The following is a 25,726-nucleotide window of genomic DNA, read 5'->3' on the forward strand; positions in this document are numbered from 1 at the left end:
AGGTTTTCTACTCTGAAAATATCAGTGATTTGCCATCATAATCATTCTTTTAAGAAGAAAATTACAGAGATAAATGAGAATCAATATAAATTATATGGTCAAGTAAGTGCAACTTGGAGTTGAATTGAAAACATAACAGTGGTCCTCAAGAACAAAGTAGAAACAAAGGTGAGAATATATAGGGTAAAAGAGGACTATGCCATAGACTTAGGCTAGAGAATCCTCTTTTAAGATCAACTAATATATATGTTATATGTCATTTTATTATTAAACATAAACAGTTATGACAAAATAACATGTTTACTTTGCATGCGCATGCCTTGAGTTGAACTTATAATGACACAATAAGAGATCTAATTCATAGCCACACTGTCTCTATGTTTTACAGTCTTATTTAGGTTCCAAATCCCACACTGGAACACCCATAAAGCTAGGGTGCTTAATACTTAAGTTCTTGGTTTTATAGCCCACCAAATAAATTACTAGGAAAATATATATAAGAAACACTTAAGTGATCTAGCTAGGAGAGTACTTACTCCATGTGCCACTAGCTAGAAAACCAAACTAAAAATATATAACACCATACCTAGAGGGTACTTCTTCAGGTCATGATGCCCCTAAAGAGAGAAAACCCTAAATGGGAATTCCCCATTTGTGAGAGTCTTAACTCTTAGTTCACATATGTCCTTCTCCTCCTCCTTCATTCATATCCCCAGAAGGGTTATCATTCCATGGAAGAGGATAAGAAAGAGGGAAAGAAGGTGTTTGGTAAAATGCCCCTCCTGCTTCATTACCAATTCTTCTACTAAACTCAACTGGCCTTGCTGCTCGAGGAGGCATTGGTTGAACTGGGTTATTGACAATCCCATGGGGTGGTGGTGGAGGCAAGGATGTTGGAATGTCATTGCAAGCAAAGCGTATTATATCAGCATTAGCTGAATCAAGTTCCTTTTGGAGCCGTTGGACTTGTCTCTGAAGAAATGAGATAGCACCAACGCAGCCATAAACTGGGTCCCTTATTCTTGCCTCAGCCTCATAGGCAAGAGAGTTCACTGCATCCTCTCTTTGGTGAGGGAGAAGCTCATTGAGGAGCTTAGTCACATTGCTTGCACCAAAGATCTTGTGGACATTGGCAAATTTTTGGGGCTCCTCTGGTGGGAAATAAGGTGCAAAGATGCAACCTGGCATGCATTTTCTCCTCAAGAACTTGCAGGCAGCACAGGGAGAATTGTAGGAGCTGGATGAAGCCATTTTCAACTGCACCAAGATAATTAAACTAAACTCATTAAGAATTTTTTTGTGAGTTTTCTTTTTGTCACTTTAGATTAATAGATTCCTTTATTTATTTATTTTTAAATTAAAAAATAATATTAATCTTTCCCTGTGAGTGATTGCTTTTTTATTAGATTTCAAGTAGAATTCAATGGCAACTCTTGTTTTTTTCCCCTTCTATTCTTTCTGTTACATTAATAATTTTACTTATTGGAGTCAAACAACTTCTGTTCTAGGGTTATCCAGGATAATTTTAATTAGTGAGGAAAATTTAGCAAAACAACTTGGAATTTTTACATGCTTTCTATAGTTGGACCACAACAGCCAAGTCTTAGTCCCAAAAACCTATAAATTTAACAATAATTTGAAGAAATTACTAAGAAACCACCACTCTCTCTCTCTCTCTTTCTCTCTCTCTCTCTCACACACACACACACAGATATTAAGAGACATGCACACCTGCTTGGATCAGTAAATTATATCTCACTTCCTGATCACTCTGATAAAATCTTTCTTCCTTTTTCTCTTTCAATTTTAAAGAATTTTAACTATAATTAACACTCTACACACAACCATATTTCCCGGGCCTTCTACTTGGTTCCTTAATTTTTGGTTTCCAATTGTCTTTTCTTTTAAGTCTCTCACTCTAAATTTGGAAGAACTCAGTAGCATGTGCAACTATATTTAGAAAGTAACGATATCCTTTCTTGAATATACATAGGATCTGAGTGGTGCAACTTAGTAGAATTTTGCTCACACAACTTAGCTTTAATAAGGTATATGAAGTATGAACATAGCAAAGCCCTAAACAGAGGGATCTAGTATCTCTTTAGACTTTAGCTTACCCAAAAAATAAAAACAGGAATAGAATTAGTAGCACAGAAAAGGAATAAAGAAGCTACATATGTTTACCTGTTTGTGATCTAAGTGATCCTTTGATCAAATGAATAAAAAGGGAAGTACCTTTTTTCTTGCAAGAGCTATTTCAAGAGCTGTTCGTCCTTCCAAGATAAAAGTAACCTTAACAAACCAAAGATGTGAGCATTACAGATTTGTTAAGTTTAGCCCTCAATGGGAAAACCCTAATTGGACGGAGGCAGAGAGAGAGAGAGAGAGAGAGAGAGAGAAAGAGCTGCAAATTCAGTGACAAAAAGTAATGGAGGATGAGGAGCAAGGCAAAGAGTATTTAGTGGATGGAGAAGGAAATGGAGGCAAAAGACAAAGGTAATAAATGGAAGGTACACTAAAAAAGAATAATGACTATGACCTTGCATCTATTAATAATATCAGAGAGTGGGGATGTCTCCCATTCTCATTCCTTCCCATTCTCATGCATTGACACAGCAGGTAGTTTTTAACTTTAAGAAATATAAAACTGATTAACCATAAACTAATAGCTTTAATCAAAATAGGACTTTTTGTTGCAATATGCACTTGTATTACAAAATGAAAAAAGAAATAGTATAATACCTTACGTATATGATTAAATACAAGTAGAAAGGACTAATCAACAACTGTGTGACTTAATATTTTAGTTGCATGACTTTAAGAAAGCAAGATCTTTTGTCTACTATTTTACTTTCACTATATGTAATTCATGTACATATTTTAAGTCAATTTTAGATAATGTGACATCTTTAAATTTGTAATTTTTTTAATCTAACCCAAAAAATAAATTTATTTTAAATTGAGATGATCCTTTTCTGGTTCAAATTCCTATCGAAAATAGGACCGATAGAAACATAAAGAAAGGAGAGGCTAATGGGTATAGAAATAGCACAATCATGTTAACTACATCATAGAAATTTACATAATCATTCATGAAAGTCAAATTAGTATCGTTTGATCGTTTGATCGTTTCATTAATACATGGAAATAATGCACAGCCCAAATTTATGTATTGTTGATCAAAATCAAAGTAGCATATCATAGGCAAATAATCTCAAGACCCATTCTCAAAACGTTTTTATGTAAAGCATTAGTGAGATCTTTGCAAGCCATATAAGTTAATACTACCCCTTCAATCTTAACAGTTAGAGATTAATCACTATCATCAGTGTCATGAATTGCTCATAATTCTAAATTAAGGAACCATCTATTACACTTACTGGTTCATGCATGAAGGAAAAAAAAATTCAACTAAGATGATTTAAAACCAACCTCATTAAGGAACTTTTATTAGAAAATCATTCAAAAGTTCTTAAAACCATACTCATTTTCATGTAAACAAATTATTATAGAAATTAAGGTGGATTAATACATAAATTGTTAAGAAAAGTCACTTAAAGGTGACATGATAAAGATCCTGGGGGTTCAAATTTTGATAAGCAAAAAAAAGTCTAGACTAGAATGAAAAAGATGATACCACTTACACCACAGGAATCTAGCGGGTATACAATTTTTTCAACCATATGGAAATCATTTTAACATAAGTTGAAACCCTAACATTCTGCAAGTATATATCTTTTTCCTTTAAAAAAGCTAAAAGCAAGCCTTGACTACCAACAAAACCAAAAGCACATAAAAGAAATAATGGTAGACCAATGCACCCTAAAGGAGATAGAGCGGGAAGAGAGACAGACATGAATGAAATCTCAAAAAGATGGACATGTTGCTTTTTCTGAAGTTGTTTCTTGTGAGACATGAACATGAACATGTGGCAGATTTTTACTAGCTAGAATGACAAGAAATTTTCATAAATAAGAGACACTTAGTGCTAATGGCGGGGTTTTTCTTGTACTTCCTTCAATGATGGTTGAGAAATGAAGGATAACAAGCATTGATTGAGCAAAGCAACTCCAACTTTTAGACCAAAAAAAAAAATGGGGTTTTGAAATCAAGTAGGAACCATCAATTCCAAAAACTTGAAAAAAAGTGAGTGAACAGCACCCTAATTAACAAGTACAAAATCGATTAACAATTTTGACTAATCTTATAATTAATTAATCACGTGTTCAATATTAATGCATGTGTGTGTGTTTTTGTTTATTTATTTATTTATTTATATTAATAACTTTTGTTACATATACTTTAATTACCCTATTCTTATTATTAATTTTTTTTTTTTTTTACTAGTTTGAAAATCTGTTATGAAGCAGAATGATTCAATTGTTTAGCCTGGCACTTCATAGATCTCATTCTCAATTTGATTGTGGGGTTTCTTTTACACCTACTCCTATCAAAATCAAGTTAAAAAGTTAAAACCTTAATAGTAAGAGTGTTTGATTTGAAATAAGAGGACATAAAGTTTTTATAGGTGATTACTACTAGCTAGACTCAAAATATGTCCTTTTCAAACAAGGGTGATTTGTTTAGTATTCTTTTTTCCCCTTCCAATATTCTTATTATTTGTTTGTGTGTGTGTGGGGCTATAGAGCTTACTTACTCGTATGCTGAAACTGGACAAAAATACAATTTTATCTCTAGTGTAAAATTTGATGAACATAAAAACAAGCATTCTTTCTACTGTATTTTTTTTTCCTTAATTAATTTGACAAATAAACAGGATCATTATAAGTGTTCTATACTGACACGTACTGCCTCCCACAAACAAAAGATTGATAATTAAGACTCGCATAATAGGGTATATTACAGGAGCAAAACACACCATATTTGACCTAAATAATCCACTAATGAAAATTGATAACAATGACGAGAGACATTTCCTTACGTGTTGTTCTCTACAACACCACCCATTCATGAAATATCACAAACCCTCCTAACAGTTGCAACTTTTACCATAGGCTGTAATTAAGTATCCGTTCACCAAGGGTCACAAAATTTTACATTGTTATGATTTGAAACTAGTGGAAGCAAATTCACACAAACAATAATATAAAACAATTATACAAGACAATATTTATTAACGTGATTTGACCAATTCTAAGCCTACGTTCATAGGCAACACCACCCAAAATCCACAGTCAATATAAATTATATCCACTTTCAATCAAATCACACAAACTAAATTCACAAACTCACACAAGCATAAACAAAAACTCCCACATACACAAAGTAACTCACAAACCTCACACACACAAACTCACAATCCCAAAATCCCAATACATCCAATAACTCTCTCAAACAACAATAGATCCACTCAAAATACTCTTCAAAAAAACTTACTTTATGTTTTTAATTGTAAGCATCTTCTCCTCTCCCCATGTGTGAGAAGAACCTTGGGCAAAAATAGAACATTTTGCAATAATACTTATTTATAAGGTTACAATTTTATTTCTTGATGGACTAAGAATGCCCAATTACTTCTTTAAGAATTAGGTTTAGTCTAGCTCAAAAGTTTTAGTCTAACTCAATAGGTTTAGTCATTAGGTTTAGTCTAGCTCAATAGTTTTAAGAGTAACTAAAATAAGTAAGACATTAAAAATCTGTTCATAGTTAAATGAGATATTTAGGCCTTGTTTGGTTTAAAAAAATGGTCACTCATCACTCAGTTTTCATCACTCTTCACTTAAAACACCCCATCCCGTTTGACACCATCACTCACTTGTCATCACTCAATATTTTTCAACTATTTGTGGGCTCCATACCTGTACCTTGTGCAGCTTTTACTTTTTTTTTTCCCCCCTTCAACCCCCAGTACCCAAACTCATTGGGGGAAAAAAAAAAAAAAAAACTAGTGAAAGAAGAAGGGGAAAAAAAAAAAAAAAAGAGGAAGAAGAAGAAAACCGAACCCAAGAGAAGAAAGGAATTAAAAAAAAAAGAAGAGTCAAAGGTCAAAAGGTGCGACTATGGGTCCCTCTATGTGTGTTTAATTACAAAATGTCATTATTATTATGAGTTATGGAAACTGAAAATAGTTAAAATGTGTTTTCAGTTTTCATAACTCATAACTCAAAAATCAGATAATTAAGTGATGGAAATTGAGTCACAGATCATGAGTCATGGAGTCCAAACAAGTGCTCTTCCATGGGCCCTACCAATTTTGGATCATGAGTTATGAAAACAGGATGATATCACTCAAAACTTTCTTCACCCAAACATCACCTTACTAATACATGGTTTGCAGGGTTCTATCAATGGTGGATCCAACTTTGTCGTGATGGAGGTGACATCATGATTGTGACATGTACATGGCAATGTAATTTATAGGCTAACAAAGGTTAAGGTAGTTACCTTCTTCAGTCAAAAAAAAGGTTAAGGTAGTGTTATTGATCACTGAATTGGTCAAGGTTATGATGGCAGTTAGTTGCGGTAAATAATTTGGTAAAAAGTTAAATCTCACCACTTTATGAAAAGAATTCCAAAGAACATATATATTGGTGAATCTTCATAATTAGTGAATCTTAAGCCCTACTAAAAGAAGAAAATCTTATTGCTTGCTGACTTATTGTTGGTAAAATGAACTCTGTTGTAAAAGTGGGTAGTTTTATATTCATATATACTAAAAAAAACTGTACAGAAAAGATTCTTTAAGGCAGGTTTGGCAAAGAATTCATTAGTGAAACAAGAAACCAGTGGGTTTTTGCTTTCATTTAAAGCAATGGCTATCAATTACGGGATGGCTTAGGAAGGATTTGCAATTAATACACAATTGTGCCCACAAGAAAATATATTACTTTAATATTGCTGCCTTCTAATTAAAAATATAATCAAAAGCGACCATCTAGGGACCCAATAGGGCTCACAATCTGACATGGGGCAGCTCAAGTACGGTTGGAATATATATAACTATAGTTGCCCTGAATTATACCGAATAAAAACACTCGCAACAGTGCTGCATAATAAAAAAAATGCATCGCATTTTAACTAATTAAATTCAAAATTTATTTATATCAGTTTATGTAAAATTGTGTAAAAATTCATGATTGCTATTTATAATAAAAGTGTAAATTTACAGTTACATATTTTTTTTTTAATAAGAAAGATCTATATAAATTTACACACGGACACTATCTATTCTGCATTTAGTTTTTTATTTTTTTATTTTTACGTATTTCGAAGATGAAGGAAGAAAATAGATACTGATTGTTATGTGTAAAGAAAGAAAAACAATTAAAAAAATTAAGAAAATATGATATTTTAATAAAATGTTGTGTAAAATAGATAATTTGATGTGGGGTGTTTTGAAAGGTGAGTATATAAAAAAAATTAATAATAAAAAGTAGCTTTTAGGGTCTGTTTGGGATCTGCTTATTTTGTTGAAACTAAAAACTTTTTGCTGAAAGTACTGTAGATAAAGGTAAATGTTAGTTGAAATAGTACAGTAGGATTCATGAATAGTATCAAAAAGTGCAGTGAGACCGTGAATAGTAGAAAAAATAAGCTGAATAGTAAAATAAGTTGGCAAAAAATAAGCTAACCAAATAGAAACTTAGCCTCTGTTTGGATTGCGTTTTGAAGTCTGCATTTGTGCGTTTGCTGAAAAAATTGGGTCCCACATGGCACTATTCATGGACCCACAAAAATCATCCAAACACAAATTTCAATATAAATTTAGGTCCCACAGCACTATTTACACATTTAAAAATGATTTTGCTACAGTATTTTCAGTTTTCAGCAAATAAGCGATATCTAAACACAACCTTAGTGTGCGTTTGGCATGGCTTAAAAAACCAGCTTTTTTTACTATTCAACTTATTTTTACTACTATTTATGGGTCCCATTACACTTTTTAGTACTATTCATGGATCTCATTGTACTATTTTAGTTACTTTTTAGCTTTATCTATAGTACCACCACACACCCTTGGTGCGATGGTCACTCTACAAGTATAAATGCTTGTGGGGTGTGGGGGCAAGAGCCAAAGTTCAAGTCTCTAGGAAGGAGTTTCATATACATATACACTTAAATTAGGCTAGAGTAGAATTTTATCTTGTAAAAAAAAAAAAATTTATTTATAATACTTTCAGCAATAAGTTTTCAGTTTTAACTAAATAAACTGTTCTCAAACAAACGCTTAATTTTTATACTGAAATAGATATAAATTTTTGTGCAAGTTGAAATGAATTCTTTATATACATGTATCAATTAGGAATTATGAAATTAACGAAAAATTTAAAATAAAATAAAATAAGAAAGAAAGAAGAAGAAGAATAAGGGGCCTCCTTCTGATACATTACAATGCATATTTAGTGGTGGAGTAGAGTAGACTACTCTAGGCTAGCTCTAGCTAGCTAGAATTGTCAGTGGGACCTTCACAATAGGGGAGAGGTTGCCCTGCCCTACCATTGTTGTTGTTGTTAGTCCTTATTGCTCCGACCATTCTTTGTTGCTCCTGTCCTCTACTCTTAGACTATTCTCCCCTTCACCCCGAGGATAAGGGTTTCTGTGGCCAGTGGAAGAAAGAGAGTTGAGACTGAAAATATGTCTCAGCTTATTAAATTTTTTTATGTCTTTACATATTTTTCGTTTTGAATTTCAATAATTGATTCTTTTTACATGGGAAAACAACATTAACTTTGTTCACATATGGTCTTAGACAACTTCAATATTAATTTAGAGGTTAGCAAGTTGCACTTTTAACACCTAAAGAGCATGTTTAAGTGCACATTAGTGTTTTGAGCTTTAGTTAATTACAATAGTACTTTTTTATGGGAAAGAAGTCTATAAATTCGAAACTTTAAAGTACTATTGTAATTGGTGAGTTAGCTGACACTAGCTTTTTTTTGGTGTTGGGGGGGGGGGGGGGGGGGGGGGGGGGGGTGGGGGCGCTGCCGGCTCTAAAAGCTCCGTAAGGCTCTGCTTAACTCAAAGCCAAAAATGAGGTTTTTATCTTAAAAATTCTACATCTAAAACTATATTTTCTATAGCAATACCAAACGAACACAAATTTGCTACCATTAACATTTGTATGACACAAATGCATAGTTATCTTTATTTATTTATGACAATTTGACAATTAAAATGAGGGAGGGGAGATCCGAATCCTAGATGTCTTCAATCGAATATCAGAAAATGCCAATTAAACAACAAAACTTTTGACTCTTTAAAATTTTTAATGATATAATATAGTAGTGTAATGATATGGTCTAGTTGTGTACTTAAAAGACAAACTAGAATAAATGTTAATGGAATGAACCTAAAGTTTTTATATTAAAAAAAAAAAAAGAAAAAAAGAAAAAAAAATTGACTTATGAGTTATGACTATATGTTGCCAAACCAAATTCAACCATGATAAAGATGAGTACTATTATTACTGCCAGTTTTATTATATAAATCTTAAAAACTCATTTTCAAATTTTTAAGCACAAAATTTTAAAATTTAATTAAATAATAAAAAAAACATTAAAATGTGCCTCATTATTGATCTCTCCTATAAGGAAAACCTGGAGCTCTATAATGATTTTTTTTTTTTTTTTTAATCATTAGGGCATGATATATACTAATTGGTTTTTGGTGTAATAGAGTTTGAACCACAAATCTCTTATTCAATAATAAGAAATTTTACTAGTTAAGCTAATTATAATTCACATTAAAAAAAAAAACCCTAGTAAAATTGATCATCGTTTTAACATTTTTCTATCATAAATAGATAATTTGTCATTTACAAAAATAGTTATATATGAGTCGTGTGGAAGTATATTTTGAAATCAAATACTTTCAATCTTGCTTGTAATATGTCTACAGGATTGATCAATCCACAACTTCCACCTAATTAATTTCATCAAGATAACTAGCAATCATGATTGTCCAATTTTATGGAGGTCAAATGACATCTTTTGGTGTTTCTTATAAAGGCATCAAGAGTTTGAACTTCGAATCCCCCCTCCCCAACTTAACATATATATCAAAAAAATAACTCACTACCATGTTTGACATTTTTCATAATGACATATAAGAGTGCGAGCATCTTTAAAAAGAAAAACTTGTTAGAGTATAGAATAATATAAACAAATACTTTACACAAACTATTTTTATATATGACATCTATAATTGGGCACATAAGCAAAGAATATATTCATGCAAAAACTCTATTCAAAATTAAGAGTAGATTATGCAATCATATTAGCATTATCTCAGTCTGCTAATCATGGCATTACTGTTTAATTCTATTTTAGGGTTATGAACAAGAAAAGCAAACATACGCAGACTCACCGACTGGACGGCCTCTGATCACGGTCAACAACATAGGATACAGCCGCAGAAGTTTTTTAATAGCTACTTTGTTTTTTCCTTTTCTTTTCTATTCAATTTGGTACTTTCTTTTTCTTCAACTTCTTTTGTTTAGGAAAAAGTAATACTGAAGAGACTGCCATTTTGGCACGCCTGAACGGTTTTCCAAACACATCCATGTGGTTCATGGGGTCACTTAAAAGGGTATTATAGATAAGACTAATTAAAAGATTACAAGATAAACTAAATTAATTTAGAATAAAATTAATTGGCCCAAATGATTGGAATGCTGATGCACAGTAGGATTTGTTATCATTAGATGGGGTATATTAAATTATATTGAAATGTTACGTATGATATATATCTTTGTATCTTCCAGATGTGTGGTACATATATTACATATCATATGGAACTTATATATATAAGTATAAAAAAGAAATAAAAAAGTGAGACAAGGACATTGACACACACTCAAATACACTACATCAACATCCAACAACTTTTCATGATCATATGATTTTGACATTTCTGTTTCTTATTATTATTATTATTATTTGTTTTTTCATTTTGAGTTTGAGGACTGTCAGACTTGTCTGACAGGAACTTGGATCCAAAGAATGTTGTGATTAATGCAAGCTAAGATAGGATAAACTGATTGAGCTGGGGTTGAGGATCTATTCTTGTACTGAAGTTGAGTTTTCATCCTAAAGGGTTAAAGGCAAGGTGTTTTAGAAATGGGTGAGCTGGGGCGACCATTGTGGCAGATCCTATGAGCATGACTACTGGGGCATTTACCTGCCAAGGAATGTTAGATTGATTCATAGTTATTACTGTTGAGGGTAACAACAGACCTCAACCCTAGCCCCACGAGAAGGCTAGTACCTTTGGGCTAGCTACAGGAGGGAATTCCCATGTTCCACCCATTGGGGTTCGAACATGGGATCTCAAGTAGCACTGCACTCTTGCATTCGAGCCAAGACCACCAGACCACTATTCTCGGTGGTTAAAAACAAGTAACAAATTAAACTTCATGGTTTCAAGAATAACAATTTAAACACTCAGTTTATATTAAATCCCAAACATAATTCAATTCCACTTAAATGGGTCAAGGTTTAATTTATTACTTTTTGAAACTCGAATTTAATTTGTTATTTTTAGAATTCCAAATTTATCACTTTTTAAATCATATGATTTGTCAAAAAATTTGTAACTCAACTAGCATTTTCTTGTGTTTTCGTTAAAATCATATGATTTGTCAAGAATCTTGTAACTCAACTAGCACTTTTTTATGTTTCCGACAAAAATGTCCAAAATTCAAATTTGTCATCTCTTATTATAACTATCAAATTCATAAATAAATAAATAAAAAATCATATAATTTAAATTTTGTTACATCTTTAAACTACTGGGTTTAGAATTTACTTTTTTTCTAACTATTTTTCCCATAGAGGGAGGGGTTCGGATTTGAGAAGACATATGGTTTTGCAGAAGTTGCAATTTTGGGCCATTAAGATTAATTTTACTTGGACGCATAAAATGGTTTACTTAATTTGGCAAAGATTCGAGTCCAAAAATAAAATTTCATCGGCAACGATTAGAGAACCCCTAGATTAGTAAAACTGGCAAAGCCAAACAGCCAAAGGTCGCTTTCTAGGCTGACGAGGTGAAAACCATGAAATTCTTTTCCCTACTCAACGAGATTCTGATTCTCATTCAAAGAGGGACCTCATACATCAGCCTATATTCGCCACAACCTAGGCCTTTTCATTATACCATTTAAGAAGGGGGAAAAAAAGTAATACGCAATTGGTCACACTTTTCTCTCTTTATTTTATTACAAAAGCCACAGTACATCTGTACTTGTTTTTTCTATTTGGAAAAAAGAAAAAGAAAAAAGGAACATCAACTCCCAAAATTTTTTACAAAAATGATCAATCTCCATATGGGGCTTCAACAATATGTGTTAATTTGGGCTCAAACCCAAAAAAACCTTGTTAGCTAAGCCCATGGATTACCCATTTTCAAACTTCCAATTTTGGACAATGAGACTTGGTGGCATTTTTTTTTCTCTTTTTGTACCAACTTTGTAAAACATTGCTGAGACAATCAGGTACAAAGTAAAGCTCAGAAATCACCATCATGGCATTGTGCCTTGAGCCATTCAAGTTCTGGTAAACACATAATAATACATAGTCACAAAGACATGCAAAATGCAATTTCATGAATTGAAAGTCAACTTGAATATACAAGCATACTATAGCCAATGTACATTTTTTTTTCCCAAAGGTATGAGTTAAACTTGTACAAAATGAAATGTATTTATCAGCCAGATAGCACCATTAAAGCTGTCAGCATGGGGTCCAAGTGAGAGTAACTAAAGTACAAATGATTAAAAGAATAACAACAGCTTCAAAGGGTACCTAGCTGATTTATAAAAAAAAAAAAATCATACAAAAGTTGAACCTGCCTGTGGGTATTTACATGAAAAACTACCTTTAGGCCAGGGGTTAAAAGAATTTGGTACTTTAGCTGCAAGTTATAGCGCTTTGCCAATCTCTATTTTACTCAATATATTTCAAGTGGGTTGCTTATTTCCAGTAACTTGTTTGTATAGTATTTATCAATATATATATATATATATATATATTTGGTAACTTTTATGTTAAATGTGTGACAAAAAACTAAATTTATATTATTTGAAAAAAAAAAAAAATACTGAGACAAAAAGCTTTAATCTTTTAAGCAAAATCACAACACACTCCTGGTAGAACAGGAAAAGATCAACAAAATATTCAACATCTTTAATAATAAAAAGATGCCTCAAGTCAATTAAACCATGTATCATCCTTTTTGAGTCTTCTGGAATAGCCCTTTCTGTCTATATCCAGAGACATATATTATCTGCCTCATTATGCACTTTCAAATATGGAGTCTATCACAAAAATACATAAGATAGGAAGAACAGACTCCTTAAAATAGGATGGAAAGCATGGGTACCAAGTTGAAGGTAGATAGGAAAGAGAAGTTCATGAGGTATTGAATCATAATCTTTGTTCCTACAGGGCTGATTACTAGATCTAGGCCTCAAAATACAAGCCATGAACCACTGAGCATGTAAGGAACAAACCAAAAAGGACAACCAGAAGTGTTAGTCCTTAAAGAGAAATGACAATTGAATGAATTTACTCACTGTAAAAAGAAGAATCTGTCATCTGTCTCTGCAAGAAAACAAACAAAAAGACAAAAGATAAATGAAAAAAAAAAGGCAAGCTTTGCTTAAAAATAAAATCAATTTATAAGACTAAGGTCTACTAAGTGTAGAAGATCAGAAATGCAATGTTACTACTGTGCTTCAATTGCCCTAGATTGGAAATGTACAGCTTAAATGCAGTTTTCAAATAAAGGTAGTGAATGGCAGTGTGATATTGAGTGAATCAATCAGTAATCAACCATTTAGAAGGAAAAATGTAATATGCAATTGGTCACTCCAATAGCATGACTGCATGAGTGAAATTATAAAATTTTCTCTATTTATTTCATTTAAAACCCAGATTACATCTGTACAGGTACCTTTTTATTTTTATTTTTTATGAGAACATCAACTCCCAATTTTATAAAAAAGAAAAAGAAAAAAGAACATCAACTCCCAAGGTTTTACAAAAATGACCAACCTCTGGATAGGGCTTCAACAATACGTGTTTATTCGGGCTCAAACCCAAAGCCTCGTTAGCTAGGCCCAAGGATTACCCATTTTTAAACTTCTAATTTTGGACCATGAGGCCTGGTAGCATTTTTTTTTTTCTCTTTTTGTACCAACTTGGTAAAACATTGCTTAGACTATCAGGTACAACTGTACAAGTAAAGCACAAAAATCACCATCAGATTGCCTCGTGGCTTGAGCCATTCAAGTACTGGTAAACACACAATAATACAAGAGAGTACAGACAAAAAGGCATTCAAAATGCAATTTCATGAATTGATAGTCAACTTAATATCCAAGCATACTATTGCCATGTGCATTTTTTTTTTCTAAAGGTATGAGTTAAACTTGTACCAACAGAAATGTATTATCAGCAAGATAGTGGTGCAAATGCTGTCAGCATGTGGTCCAAGCGATAGTAACTCAAATACAAATGATTGAAAGAACAACAACAGCTTCAAAGGGTACCTGCCTATTTTATCAAAAAATCATACGAACCTGGCTGTGGGTATATACATGAAAAACTACCTGTAGGCCAGGGGTCAAAAGAATTTGGAACTTTAGCTACTAGTTATAGCACTCTCTATTTTACTCAACATATCTGATAGAATAAGAACAGGTAAACACAATATTCAACATCTTTAACCATAAAACAATGTCTTATGTCAATTAAACCATGTATCAACCTTTTTGTCTTCTTGAATAACCCTTTTATGTCTATATCCAGAGACATATTATCTGCCTCATTATGCACTTTCAAATATGGAGTCTATCATGAACATACATAAGATAGCAAGAACAGACTCCTAAAAATAGGATGGAAAGCATTAATACCAAGTTTAAGGTATTGAATCATAATCGTTCCCACGGGGCTGATTACTAGACCTAGGCCTCAAAATACAAGCCATGAACCACTGAGTATGTAAGGAATAAACCAAAAAGGATAACCAGAAATGTTAGTGCCAAAAGAAAAATGACAACTGAATGAACTAACTCACCTTGAAAAGAATCTGGCATGTGTCTCTGCAAGAAAACCAAACAGGAGACAAAAGATAAATGAAAAAAAAAAAAAAAAAACTTTGCTTAAAAGGAAAATCAATTTATAACACCAAGGTCCACTAAGTGTAGAGGGTCAGATAATGCAGTGTTACTACTGTGCTCCAATTGCCCTTGATAGGAAGTGTTCAGCTTATATAGAGTTTTCAAATAAAGGTAGCAAATGACAGTGTGATATTAAGGGAATCAATCAGTAATGCCAAAGTTCATAAAGTATCACCATTTAGGACTTGAGAATTGAGATCAACTTCCACAGCTATCTTTGGTAATTAAGCAGCATTTATAAGGCAAAATAGGAGTATAAATGGTGAACCAAACATGAACTACACATGCATAGTAGTAAGGGTACCTTGTGCAGCTTAGACGCAACAGTCAGAAAGGAGTGCAATCAAGCTGGGAGGCAAATTTGAACAAGTAGTTTCTGAGTCACTAGCATGTGTTACCTCAGAACGTGCATCACATCCCTCATAGTGCAAGGGATTCTGCATTTGTGGAACATAATTCCTGATAGCTCAATTCTTCACAATTCCTGTGTCAATCATACTTAGAATCAATTATTCTTGTAGTGGTCTCCATGATGTGGGATTCTCCATCAAATATATGTAAGCCAATGAAGATTACAAAGAAATAATTCCTTTGTGACCTATAATGACTTCCATCATAAGAGATAAACTTAGATGTAGATGAAATTTCTGATCCTAAATCTTGATATGGAACCCAAAATTTCTCATGTCCTTTAAGCTCTCAAACTGATGAACACATAATTTCAAAAGCAAAATCACTGTATCACATCCTTCAAGCTCTCCTGGGGTAGAAACTAGAAACATGAAAATATATTACGAAGTTTCAGAAATCGATCACAGATATTTCCTCAGTCTAGCCATATAAGCCCATTAGTTAACAATGCTCTTCAAAATTGTGATATCAATATGGTACAATCTGTTACATGGACTTTGGTCGCATGTAGAGATTATATTGTTTAGGTATAAAAAATTTCTAATCCAAATGTCTTAGGACAGGGTGATTTGGCTGAATCATCAAAGCTTCAAATTTTAATGTCTTCCATAAAGGTCTTATCACTTATGTAACTTATCTTGCTTTCTATGGTTACTCCAGTTACCTTGAACTAATCCCAAAAAATTTGTCCAGGAGAACTACTGGTCTAGTTTGAATGCATTTTTTCTTCCTTTATTGGACTCCTCAAAATGTCTCAGAACAGGAATCACCACAACTGATGTTGATTCATGTCCAGCATCATTAAATCACTCATATTGAAACTGTCCATGTGACATAGGGTATAGATTTTAGTAAAATTAGTCACATCTTTTGAAAATTTATGAATGATTGTGGATCTCAAGAAGCTGAGAACCAATTGATAAACTTTTGGACCTGCAGAATCATAATAAATACTAAATACTGCAGTTATATTGGATAAGCATTTTGATGTAGGTACAAAATAGAAGCCAGTATCAGTGAACCTAGCTAGACTTAAATACTTAAGCATATAGACAACAGCTTAAGCCTCTATAACCACGGCATTGATTCAATAAGAATATATGAATTAATGTTTGCTGACAGCAGTGCTGGTTTGTGTATGCAAAGATAGCCTACTGCAGCCAGTAATGTTTGTCCCAAACATTAGTAATGCACAAAACAGGATGCTTTCAGCCAGCTAATCTACATTAAAGTGTATCCGTTGTTATCTAGATTATCTAAAGAGCGGTAGGCAGAGACTAGGATGATTCTCTTTTTTTAATTTGACATTCCAACTCCAGAGATTATTTACAAGGATTCTTTTTGTCACACTAAAATAGCCATATAAGTAGTGTTTTATATGATAATGTCTGGGCTTCAACTGCAATCCGTCAATCTAAACTGTAAGAAATGATAGAACAGAAAATAGTAAGAAACCCTCACAAATGAAGAGCAACAAAAGCCATGGAACATAAAACCATTTTGGAACATCTAACAGGGAACAAAATTGTGCATCATGACTGAAAAAATGCAAGTTCAAAGCAATTTAAGGATAAAATATATATATTTAAGTTGTAACATGATTAAAAGCTTCCTTAGGCCAAACAAAAAACACTTTTCAACTTCAATTGAATTTATGGCAAGCTCAAACGTGCTTGATATCTTTTTCCTCAGGAAAAAAAGGAGAGTAGCAGTTTCAATAAACAACATGTGCACCAAGCTACACCAGAAGAATTGCAACCTCAAGTTCAAACAGTCTATGAAATCCTGCTTAGCTCATCAGGAGTGAAAGGCCCCAAAATTTTTATTAAAAATGTGCAAAGGTGCGCTGAAGTAGGGATTAGAATCCCAGCCCCTGCCTCTTTAAGAGGCTTAGTTTCACACACCAACAACTAGGCTAGCTGGCTTAAATGTGTCATTGGTTTCAATATTTTGATATTTATTTCACTTTTATATATGATTAATAGCTTTCATTTTATTGTATCACCTCTCTCAATATATTATTAGTTATTACCAATAAATTTGTATAATTTGCTAAATTTATTTGTGCTTGAAGAAATATTCTTTTACATGTGAATGTCCTATTTATAATTTTATTTTGAAAATGGTATTATTTTAAATTAAAATGCATTCAATTTGAAGAATTACTAAACAATTTTTTCATGCTTGTTTATGCATTTTTATTTTCTATTAACCTTATAAAAATTATGAAAATTCATTTGAAATTTGTATAAATTTTTTTAGATAAATAATTTTTTTGATAATTTTGATACTTTTTTATAAACTTAATACATTTATTTGCATTTTAAATAGTTATGACATCATCAAGGTTCGTTTTCTAGTCAAACCCCAGTCCAACCTCAAAAACCTTATATCTCCTCATTTTCTGGTTTTGAACAGTTTGATTTTAAAACATTGGTCTTGGATTACCCCACAACTAACATGTGGGGTTAGTTGCTCGTAGATTTTAATGGTAAGAGGCAAGTCCACAAGACTCTTCTTTAGGAAGGTTAGAGCATCCACATCAGTTCTTCTAAATTTTCTGTCTATTTTACGTGAAAAAACCTACTTTTTCTATTTTACACTATCACTTTTATAAAACACCCACATCAGTTTATCTACTTTACAAGATATTTCAATAAAATATTCATTCTTCTCAATTTTTTTATTATTTCTCTCAACTACCCTTTATCTACATACGCACGCTCTCTCTGTCTCTTTACTCATTTTTCCTGAACAGATCACCTCTCTCTCTTTCTCAAAAACTACCAACCTAGATCACTTCTTCACCGGGTCCTTTCTTCGCCGGCCGATCCAGATCCTTTCTTCACCGGTCGATCCACAAACTAAGCTCCACGACCCAGATTCTTTCTTCACCGGCCGATCCACAAACCAAGCTTTGGCGACCTAGATCCTTTCTTCACCGGCCAATCCACGAACCAAGCTCCATGACCCAGATCACTTCTTCACCGGCCGATCCACAAACCAAACTCCCCAAGCACCGATCTATCTTTCTGTTGGTTTGTCTATGTGGGTTTGATTCTGTGTGGGTGTGTTTCTATGTTGATTTGGCTGTGTGGATGTGTTTGTGTGCATTTGAGAAAAAGAAGATGAGGAACTGAGGTCGTTGTGGACGGAGAAGAGAGAGAAAAATTGGTGCGAATGGAAATTAATAAAATAATAAATACACATGCTACAGTAACCGTGTAAATATACAGGGTTACTGTAACTCATGAAAATATATACACATTTTTACACATCTTTACACCCACTGATGTGGGTGATTTTTTGCTCAAAATGTGTAAAACTTGTACCTTTTTCTAATTTAGAAGATTTTACCTAAGTTGATGGGGATGCTCTTACATACATTTCTATATATAACTATATATAAAAACTATAAAATCTAAAAGATGACAAGGGATATTGCCAAGGTCAATCTTCCAATCATACAGACAGCTCAACAAAGATTTTTTGATGACATGAATACGATGTTCAACACCATCAAACTTTGCTAAATTACCCCTATAGCACACATGGAACGCCTTCAATATCTTATTGCTTCTATGATTATTGTATTTCCCTCACCAATTAAATATTACTAAACATAATGAGGAAAAAAAAAAAAAAAGGAGGTAGAATATAGTATTCTCTCTGTTGCACCTTGACAATAAATTTGAAAGCAGAATATATCATAAAGATTTAAAAAACAAACCATGTAAAGCAATGAAAAAATAAAAAAGAAAATTGGTCAATATACGTGTACTAGGACACTTGGAAACTTTGTTGCCCAAAGCAAGATTTTGCTTTTATTTTGTTCCTTTCATTTATTTTATTTCATTTTTTTTAATTCGATAGTTACAATGGATAGGAGAATTTGAACCCTGAATGTCTCTATTGGAAACACCAGGAGGTGCCAGTTGAGCGACAACGCCTTTGGCTGTTTGTCATTTAAATAGTTAATTATGAACCAAATAATCTTTAGAATCCTGGTTACAGTTAGAACCTTGCCTGGCCTATAGAATCTCTGTAACTTGCAAATACAACTGTTCTACCTCTAATGGGCTCTCAGCTAGACATGACACCTGGGGCCAAGAGAAAACTCAACTTGGAAATGTAGCGTTCTTCCTGCAAAACCACCCGAAAAAAAGGTAAAAGAAAGAAAATCCACCAAAAAAAGAAAAAAAAGAAAAAAAAAAAGAAGCATTGTAATCTTGAAAAGCCAGCTTTTCAACTATTATATCAGAACACTGCCTTGTAATTATTGAAATTCTAGACAATTTGAGGTGATGGACAGATCCCCCTTTTGCCTGTTGGCAATTCATGAGGGATGCTTCCAAAATGCCCGCTTAGTGTGCATGTACAACAGGATTTTGGGCACTCAAAAAATTAAATAAAATTTACTACCTAGAAAAAGTTAAGAAGAATGCATATCTTATGCATTTTATTTTCATACAGAATTTATTAGGCCTAACTTCCTTGGTTTAAAATAGTGGGTGCTCAAGGATGCATGGTATACCGTTTACAATACCACATGTATATTTTCACTTAATCAATAAATTCAAATCTCATTTCTTCTGCATAAACATATGAAGACACAATCTCACAAGTACATGTATATTCTCTTGTAGTATACAAACAAAAACAGGAGATCCCTTCGCAATCATTACATAGTGAAGCAACTAACAAATTGGAATGTGCTATTGAAGATAAAAACTTGTTACATGCATGGTCAATGTAGAACAAATGCTGTTTTCACAACAGAGGTTTGCCAGAAGACGATTCCAAGGGAATTAAGCATACTAACACGGAGCTGCCATCAGGAATAGGAGACTGAGAGCATCCTGATCCTTTTGGATTACATGCCTATGGTGGCATTCCAGGAGAAATAGGTAACCTCTTTGGAGTGATGTATGTGGCTGAAGAGAATCTCAGTGAGAGATTTCTCTCTAATGTGAAGATGCAGGCCCTTGGAGCTTGTATTAGAAGCAAAACATATCTTCAACCAGGTAATTTGTGTGTTTTTCCTTTTTTGGAGTCAGTTTCACCTTAGAAAACTCAAAAAAGAAAAGTCCTTAGAAAAAGACTCAGAGCTAGCTTGACTCAGAAGGGCTCACTGTGTTTAAGAGCTTTTTCCAACACAGTGTGTTTATCCACAGATGTTTCCACAAGATGATTTATAGAAGATTTGATCAAGAATTTATACATCTTTCCAACAGTTGATTGCCACTGGCTTCAATCCAGCTAACACCAGGCATTTTCCTCAGATCTCTTGTCATATCACTCCTCACCTTCTGCACATCATCCCACCTCCCATTGCCAGCATATATTTTAGAAAGCATGATTCTATAAGCACTTTTCTCAGGAGAATCATCAAAAAGCTGCTGAGCAACAATTTCTGCCAGCTCTGAATTTCCACAAGCATCACAGCATGATAAAAGGGCTCCCCATATGCCACAATCTACTGGTTCTGGCAAAGATAGGATAAGATTGTAAGCCTCTTCTAACTCACCATCCATCCCAAGGAGTTTTACCATGTAAACATAATGCTCAGTTCTAGCTTGAATGCAAAATTCATCTTTCATTCGTCTGAAAATTTCCCGGCCATCTTTGACGAGGCCGCCATGGCAGCAAGCACAAAGGAGTGCAGAGAAAGTAGATTCATCAGGTAATAATCCTTTCTCTAGTATCTCTTCAAACATTTCAAAGGCCTGGGAGGCAAGTCCATTCAAACCAAGGCCTGAAATTACAGAATTATAAGAAACTATATTCCTCTCTGGCATAATCTCAAATACACGAATACCCAAGCCCACAAAACCACACTTCAAATACATATCTATTAGAGAAGAGGAGACCATTACATCCGATTCAAATCCATGTCTAAGTACATAACTGTGTATCTCGCAACCAGGCCCTACATTTGCAAATTGAGCTACAGCTGCTAGCACACTGGCAATTAGAATGGGATCTGCCATCTTGCCCTGCATATTGAGTTTCTTGAAGAAAAACAATGCCTTCTCATAATCTCCAGATTGAGAATATCCAGTTATCAAAGCAGACCATGTAACTAAATCTAGCTGGGATAAATTACTGAAAACTCTATATGCGGAATTCATGCACTTACACCTAGAGTACATGCTCACAAGTACACTACCTACGTGAGCATTAAAATCAAAACCACTTTTCAAGCAAAAACCATGTATTCCTTGGCCAATACTCAGCAAGCTGGAATATGCTAAACCTGAAAGCAACCCAACTATCGTATATCCATCTGGCTGCGTCCCCTCATTTCTCATTCTACTGAACAGCTGTAGCCCTTTATCCCAAAATCCATGGCAGCCATAACCAGAAATCATAGAATTCCACATAACCAAATCCGGCTCAGGTATCCCATGAAACACCACACTGGCTTCATCAACAAGGCCCAACTTAGAATAAGCAGTCACAAATGCACTACCACAAATGGAATCCAACCCTAACCCTGAAACTATTACTCCTCCGTGAACAAGTCTTAATGCACCTAAATTAAAGTTCTCAGAGCACGCACGTATAATACAAGCATAAGTAAAACAATCAGGTCTAGTTTCAGTTCTGAGCATCATCTTAAAGAGAGATTGTGCTTCACAAAAGTTTTGGGCTTGTGCATATGCTCGAATAATTGAATTCCAAAGAAACACACTTTGTTGGGGAGTTTTTTTGAACAGGTTATGAGCAGAATGAATATCATTATTGATAGCATAGAACCTCACTATTCTAGTTGCATAAAATGGATCACAAGAGAGGTGGGTCCTTATGATTAAAGCATGCAGTTGTTTGGTTCTTGACAAGGATTGGAAAATCTTTGAGAGCTCTGAGTGAAGAAAATGGTGCTGAAAGAACATGTCAATTGGATCATTATCTTGCTATATTGTCTGTGATAATTTTACTGGGAAGTGGAATTGAAGGAGAAGAATTGATACATAAATATGCAAAAAGAAAGAGCAGACACTCTCTGGTTGGATTGGGTGATTGAGCCATAACCAGACCTCAACCCCACAAAGTCCCACAAGGTCTCATGGTTTTAGGCTGTGAGAGTCTATAGTTCTTGCGTTGAACTAGTATTATGCCGTCATATACTAACCCTAACCCATACCATCACTTTAACCACTATTGACATCCATTGGTGGTTTACAGCCGTTGTTGGGTGGTCTATAGCTGTTGTTGATAGTAGACAATGATATGAGCTATCATAAAATTGTTTTCAAGAACATATCGAGTACTGAATTCTCCAAAGAAGATTGCATGACAAAAGCCCTCGAATTCTTCACTGTGGCAAAAACAACAACAAACCAATCAGCCCAATGAAAGGAAGGGGGCATTGCCAAAGAAATCAATCTGTCCTTTTTTGTTTTCAAAAACCAATCAACTAGCCCATAGTAGTATGTGCGCTGAGCTTTTTCCTTTCCTTTCTATTTCAAGTAGTATTATAGAAACCTAAACCTCTTGAAGGTTTACCACATGAAGTTGCAAGAAAAACAAAATTGTTGCTTTGAAAGGCCAATCACACATATAAGGGGATTGATAAATTCAGACCCACAATGGGATTTTGAGTAAAAGACACACAGTAATTCCAAACAACACTACACCTAAGGTTTCTAATTCTTGAACTTAGAACAGGGACATTCAAATCTTATTCTTGTTATAGCGCCCTGTATTACCACACGGCCAGCCTGGTTTCAATTCAATTCTTAACTCGCAAACGATTATTTGTTTGGTTGGTTTAAACTTTGTGGAACAGAAAACAAAAACAAAGGTCTGTATGCTAATTGTGAGACTCAACACATAAAATCTGTATTAATACATTAATCTTCTCTTACTAATTCTCCAACTTCCATATCTTATTCTTATACAAGTTCTACATTTTCACTTCTATGGTTCAATTACAAAAGGAAAGTATTTTTACAATTGCAAAAGCTGGCTAAAAGTAAAAGGAGTATGACCCAGTAGAGGAAAGCAATTCAATTATGTATATAGTGCATAAGAACTAAGAAAGATGTGATTTTTGGGAAAGAAAAAGCAACCCCAGATTGATAAGAAGTGATCATAATGTAGAGAAGAGAAGGGATTTTGGAGAATCATACCTTGAAATAAGTAGCGGATTATGCAGTGGTGACGAGATATAATGAATGAAGGGGGGATGTGGTTAATACTTAAATAGAATAGTGAAGGGCAGTTTCTTCCGATTTTCTCAAGTCTGGGTATCTATGTTTCAACTGAAGATTCACTGATTACTGATTACTGATTACAGCCTACACTCCACAGGGACCAATTCTCTCTTCTATTCTGTGACTGAAAAATATATGTTCCGATCCGTGAAGATAAACGTTGCGTGAACTGGGTTGACCCCAACCCGACCCGTATCGTCATGGTTTGGGTCAGCTCGCGGGTCACACAGAATGACATTAAAAAAAAAAAAAAAAACTATTTGGGTTTTCTTTTTCTTTTGATCTGAGATTGAAGCTTGAAATTATTCTAACTTAAGTATACTTGCAGAGGGACTATTACGCAATGGTAATATTGATTTGGCTTTCTAACTTTGTGAATTACTAATCATTAATTTTTTTTTTGGGTGTGGTACTAAGGATATATATATTAAGAACTAAGAATCAATCACAGAGGAGCCAGTACAAATTCTGTTACAAATAGACTGGTAACTCAGTAAAATAATGAAGCAAAAGATGAGACATCTTCATAGGTGAAGAGTCTAAGATACAAAAATCTTGCTAGAGAGAATTACTGACTAGAGCATTACTAAAACTTTCATTTCTTACTTTTATTTTTAAATATGGGACATCTTATAGGATTCTTTCTTAATGAGTTTGAGACTTGAAGTACGACTTTAAATAAGTTTATTTTATTTTTACCATAACTTGAGATAACTTATATAGGACAATTTATTTTAAAATTAGAACATGTTTGACATATTAGGTTTTAAATAAGTTGCATTGAAAAACACAATAGGTTGCTAAAAGACTTCTAATTCAATTTATCACCAAACTCTTATCATAGGACCAAGGTTCATACTCTAGAACCCGTTCAAGGTCAAGGTTGTCCTCAAATTCAAACAGCAAAGTATGTTCTCCAACATCTCGAATTTTCAGCTCCCCACTCGGTTTCCACAGTGGTTTGAAAGTTCGAGCCACCGCATCAACATTCAGAACTCGTTTTGTGAGGAAGCGGCCAGCGAGTCGGTGAATCGTCGCTGCCTTCTGCCTTGGAACATCAGCACCTCTCTCTTCGTCTTCTGTTAAGGAGAAACGGGACCACAACTCATCTAAGCCAGCCATAAGGGAAAACGGCAAAAGACAGTGCAATGCCCAAACTAGATGAACAACAAAACAAACCTCAACAGAAACAGACACAAAACGCAACCAGAAACAGACAGCGTCGTCCTATCAGATCCCCTGAAGGCTGAAGGGAAAATAAACCTAAACAACGTTAGGTACAAAATTCTACAAGCGGCTAGGGTTTTTGGAGAGAAAAACCCTAACGGCTAGAGAAAGACATTCAACCCCTTGTCTTGTTTGATGTTCATTGATTTTGTTTTTCTTTTTCAATAAAAGCCCAGGCTTGATGTCTGGTTTCTCAAAAAAAAAAAAAAAAAAAAAAAGTTCAGTTCATCACTCATCAGTAAAAACACAAACATGAAACACCACAAGTCCACAAGGCACAAGCACAGTTTCTTTGATTCTCATATCACAAGGTTTTGAAGGAAAAGATAAGAGTAAATACCTATGAACTGTGAAGGTTTGAAGCTGGGCTGGCTAGGCAAATCGAGCAACGGCAACCGGCAGCGGCGGTGGCAAGTGCGTCTCATCTCGCGTGGGTACTGCCATATTGGATTGGGTTTCGCACTCTCTCACTCTCGTCTCGCTCTCTGTCTCTCTCCGTCACGGCGACAAGGCTCTCTGTCTCTCTCTGTCACGGCGACACGGGCCTCTGAATCTGATCAAGATGGCTTAGATGGGTCTCTGTACTCTCTATCTCTGTCTCGCAGCTCTCGCCTCTCACTTTCCTTTCTTTCTTTCTTTTTTCTTTTTTTTTCCTTTGTTTTTTGCTTTCTCCATTTGGTTTTGGACTACTGAGAGCTGAGTTTTTTTTTTTTTTTTTTTTTTA

General features: G+C 34.0%; 2 protein-coding genes across 10 annotated transcripts; both read right to left on the reverse strand.

Moving 5' to 3' along the window:
- Positions 1-233: 233 nt before the first annotated feature.
- Positions 234-2,562, reverse strand: LOC126703198 (LOB domain-containing protein 25). 2 transcript variants are annotated; one of them, XM_050402153.1, is made up of 2 exons: positions 2,185-2,562; positions 234-1,257 (listed from the first exon to the last, which is right to left on the reverse strand). In XM_050402153.1, exon 2 carries the CDS (start codon positions 1,249-1,251, stop codon positions 676-678), a length of 576 nt encoding a protein of 191 aa, XP_050258110.1. In that variant the 5' UTR covers positions 1,252-1,257; positions 2,185-2,562; the 3' UTR covers positions 234-675. The 2 variants fall into 2 exon arrangements, with proteins under 2 accessions (XP_050258110.1, XP_050258109.1); XM_050402152.1 differs by having other exon boundaries at positions 2,236-2,554.
- Positions 2,563-12,170: 9,608 nt separating this feature from the next.
- Positions 12,171-24,373, reverse strand: LOC126701968 (putative pentatricopeptide repeat-containing protein At1g64310). 8 transcript variants are annotated; one of them, XR_007647601.1, is made up of 7 exons: positions 23,692-24,298; positions 19,627-19,699; positions 15,450-15,629; positions 15,043-15,067; positions 14,879-14,929; positions 14,016-14,194; positions 13,125-13,562 (listed from the first exon to the last, which is right to left on the reverse strand). XR_007647601.1 is itself a non-coding variant. In XM_050400448.1 (2 exons), the coding sequence occupies exon 2, from the start codon at positions 22,450-22,452 to the stop codon at positions 20,764-20,766; it is 1,689 nt and encodes a 562-aa protein (XP_050256405.1). In that variant the 5' UTR covers positions 22,453-22,877; positions 23,692-24,047; the 3' UTR covers positions 20,128-20,763. The 8 variants fall into 8 exon arrangements, 1 of the variants encoding a protein (XP_050256405.1); XR_007647603.1 differs by adding an exon at positions 12,171-12,512 and having other exon boundaries at positions 13,535-13,562; positions 14,016-15,067; positions 23,692-24,373; XR_007647600.1 differs by having other exon boundaries at positions 14,016-14,929; positions 23,692-24,372.
- Positions 24,374-25,726: the final 1,353 nt, after the last annotated feature.

This window comes from Quercus robur, chromosome 10, assembly GCF_932294415.1.
Source record: "Quercus robur chromosome 10, dhQueRobu3.1, whole genome shotgun sequence".
In the NCBI taxonomy this organism is placed as follows: domain Eukaryota; kingdom Viridiplantae; phylum Streptophyta; class Magnoliopsida; order Fagales; family Fagaceae; genus Quercus; species Quercus robur.

Coding starts and splice junctions, on each gene's coding strand:
- LOC126703198 (XM_050402153.1), bottom strand. CDS start 1,251: ATGGCTTCATCCAGCTCCTACAATTCTCCCTGTGCTGCCTGCAAGTTC.
- LOC126701968 (XM_050400448.1), bottom strand. CDS start 22,452: ATGTTCTTTCAGCACCATTTTCTTCACTCAGAGCTCTCAAAGATTTTC.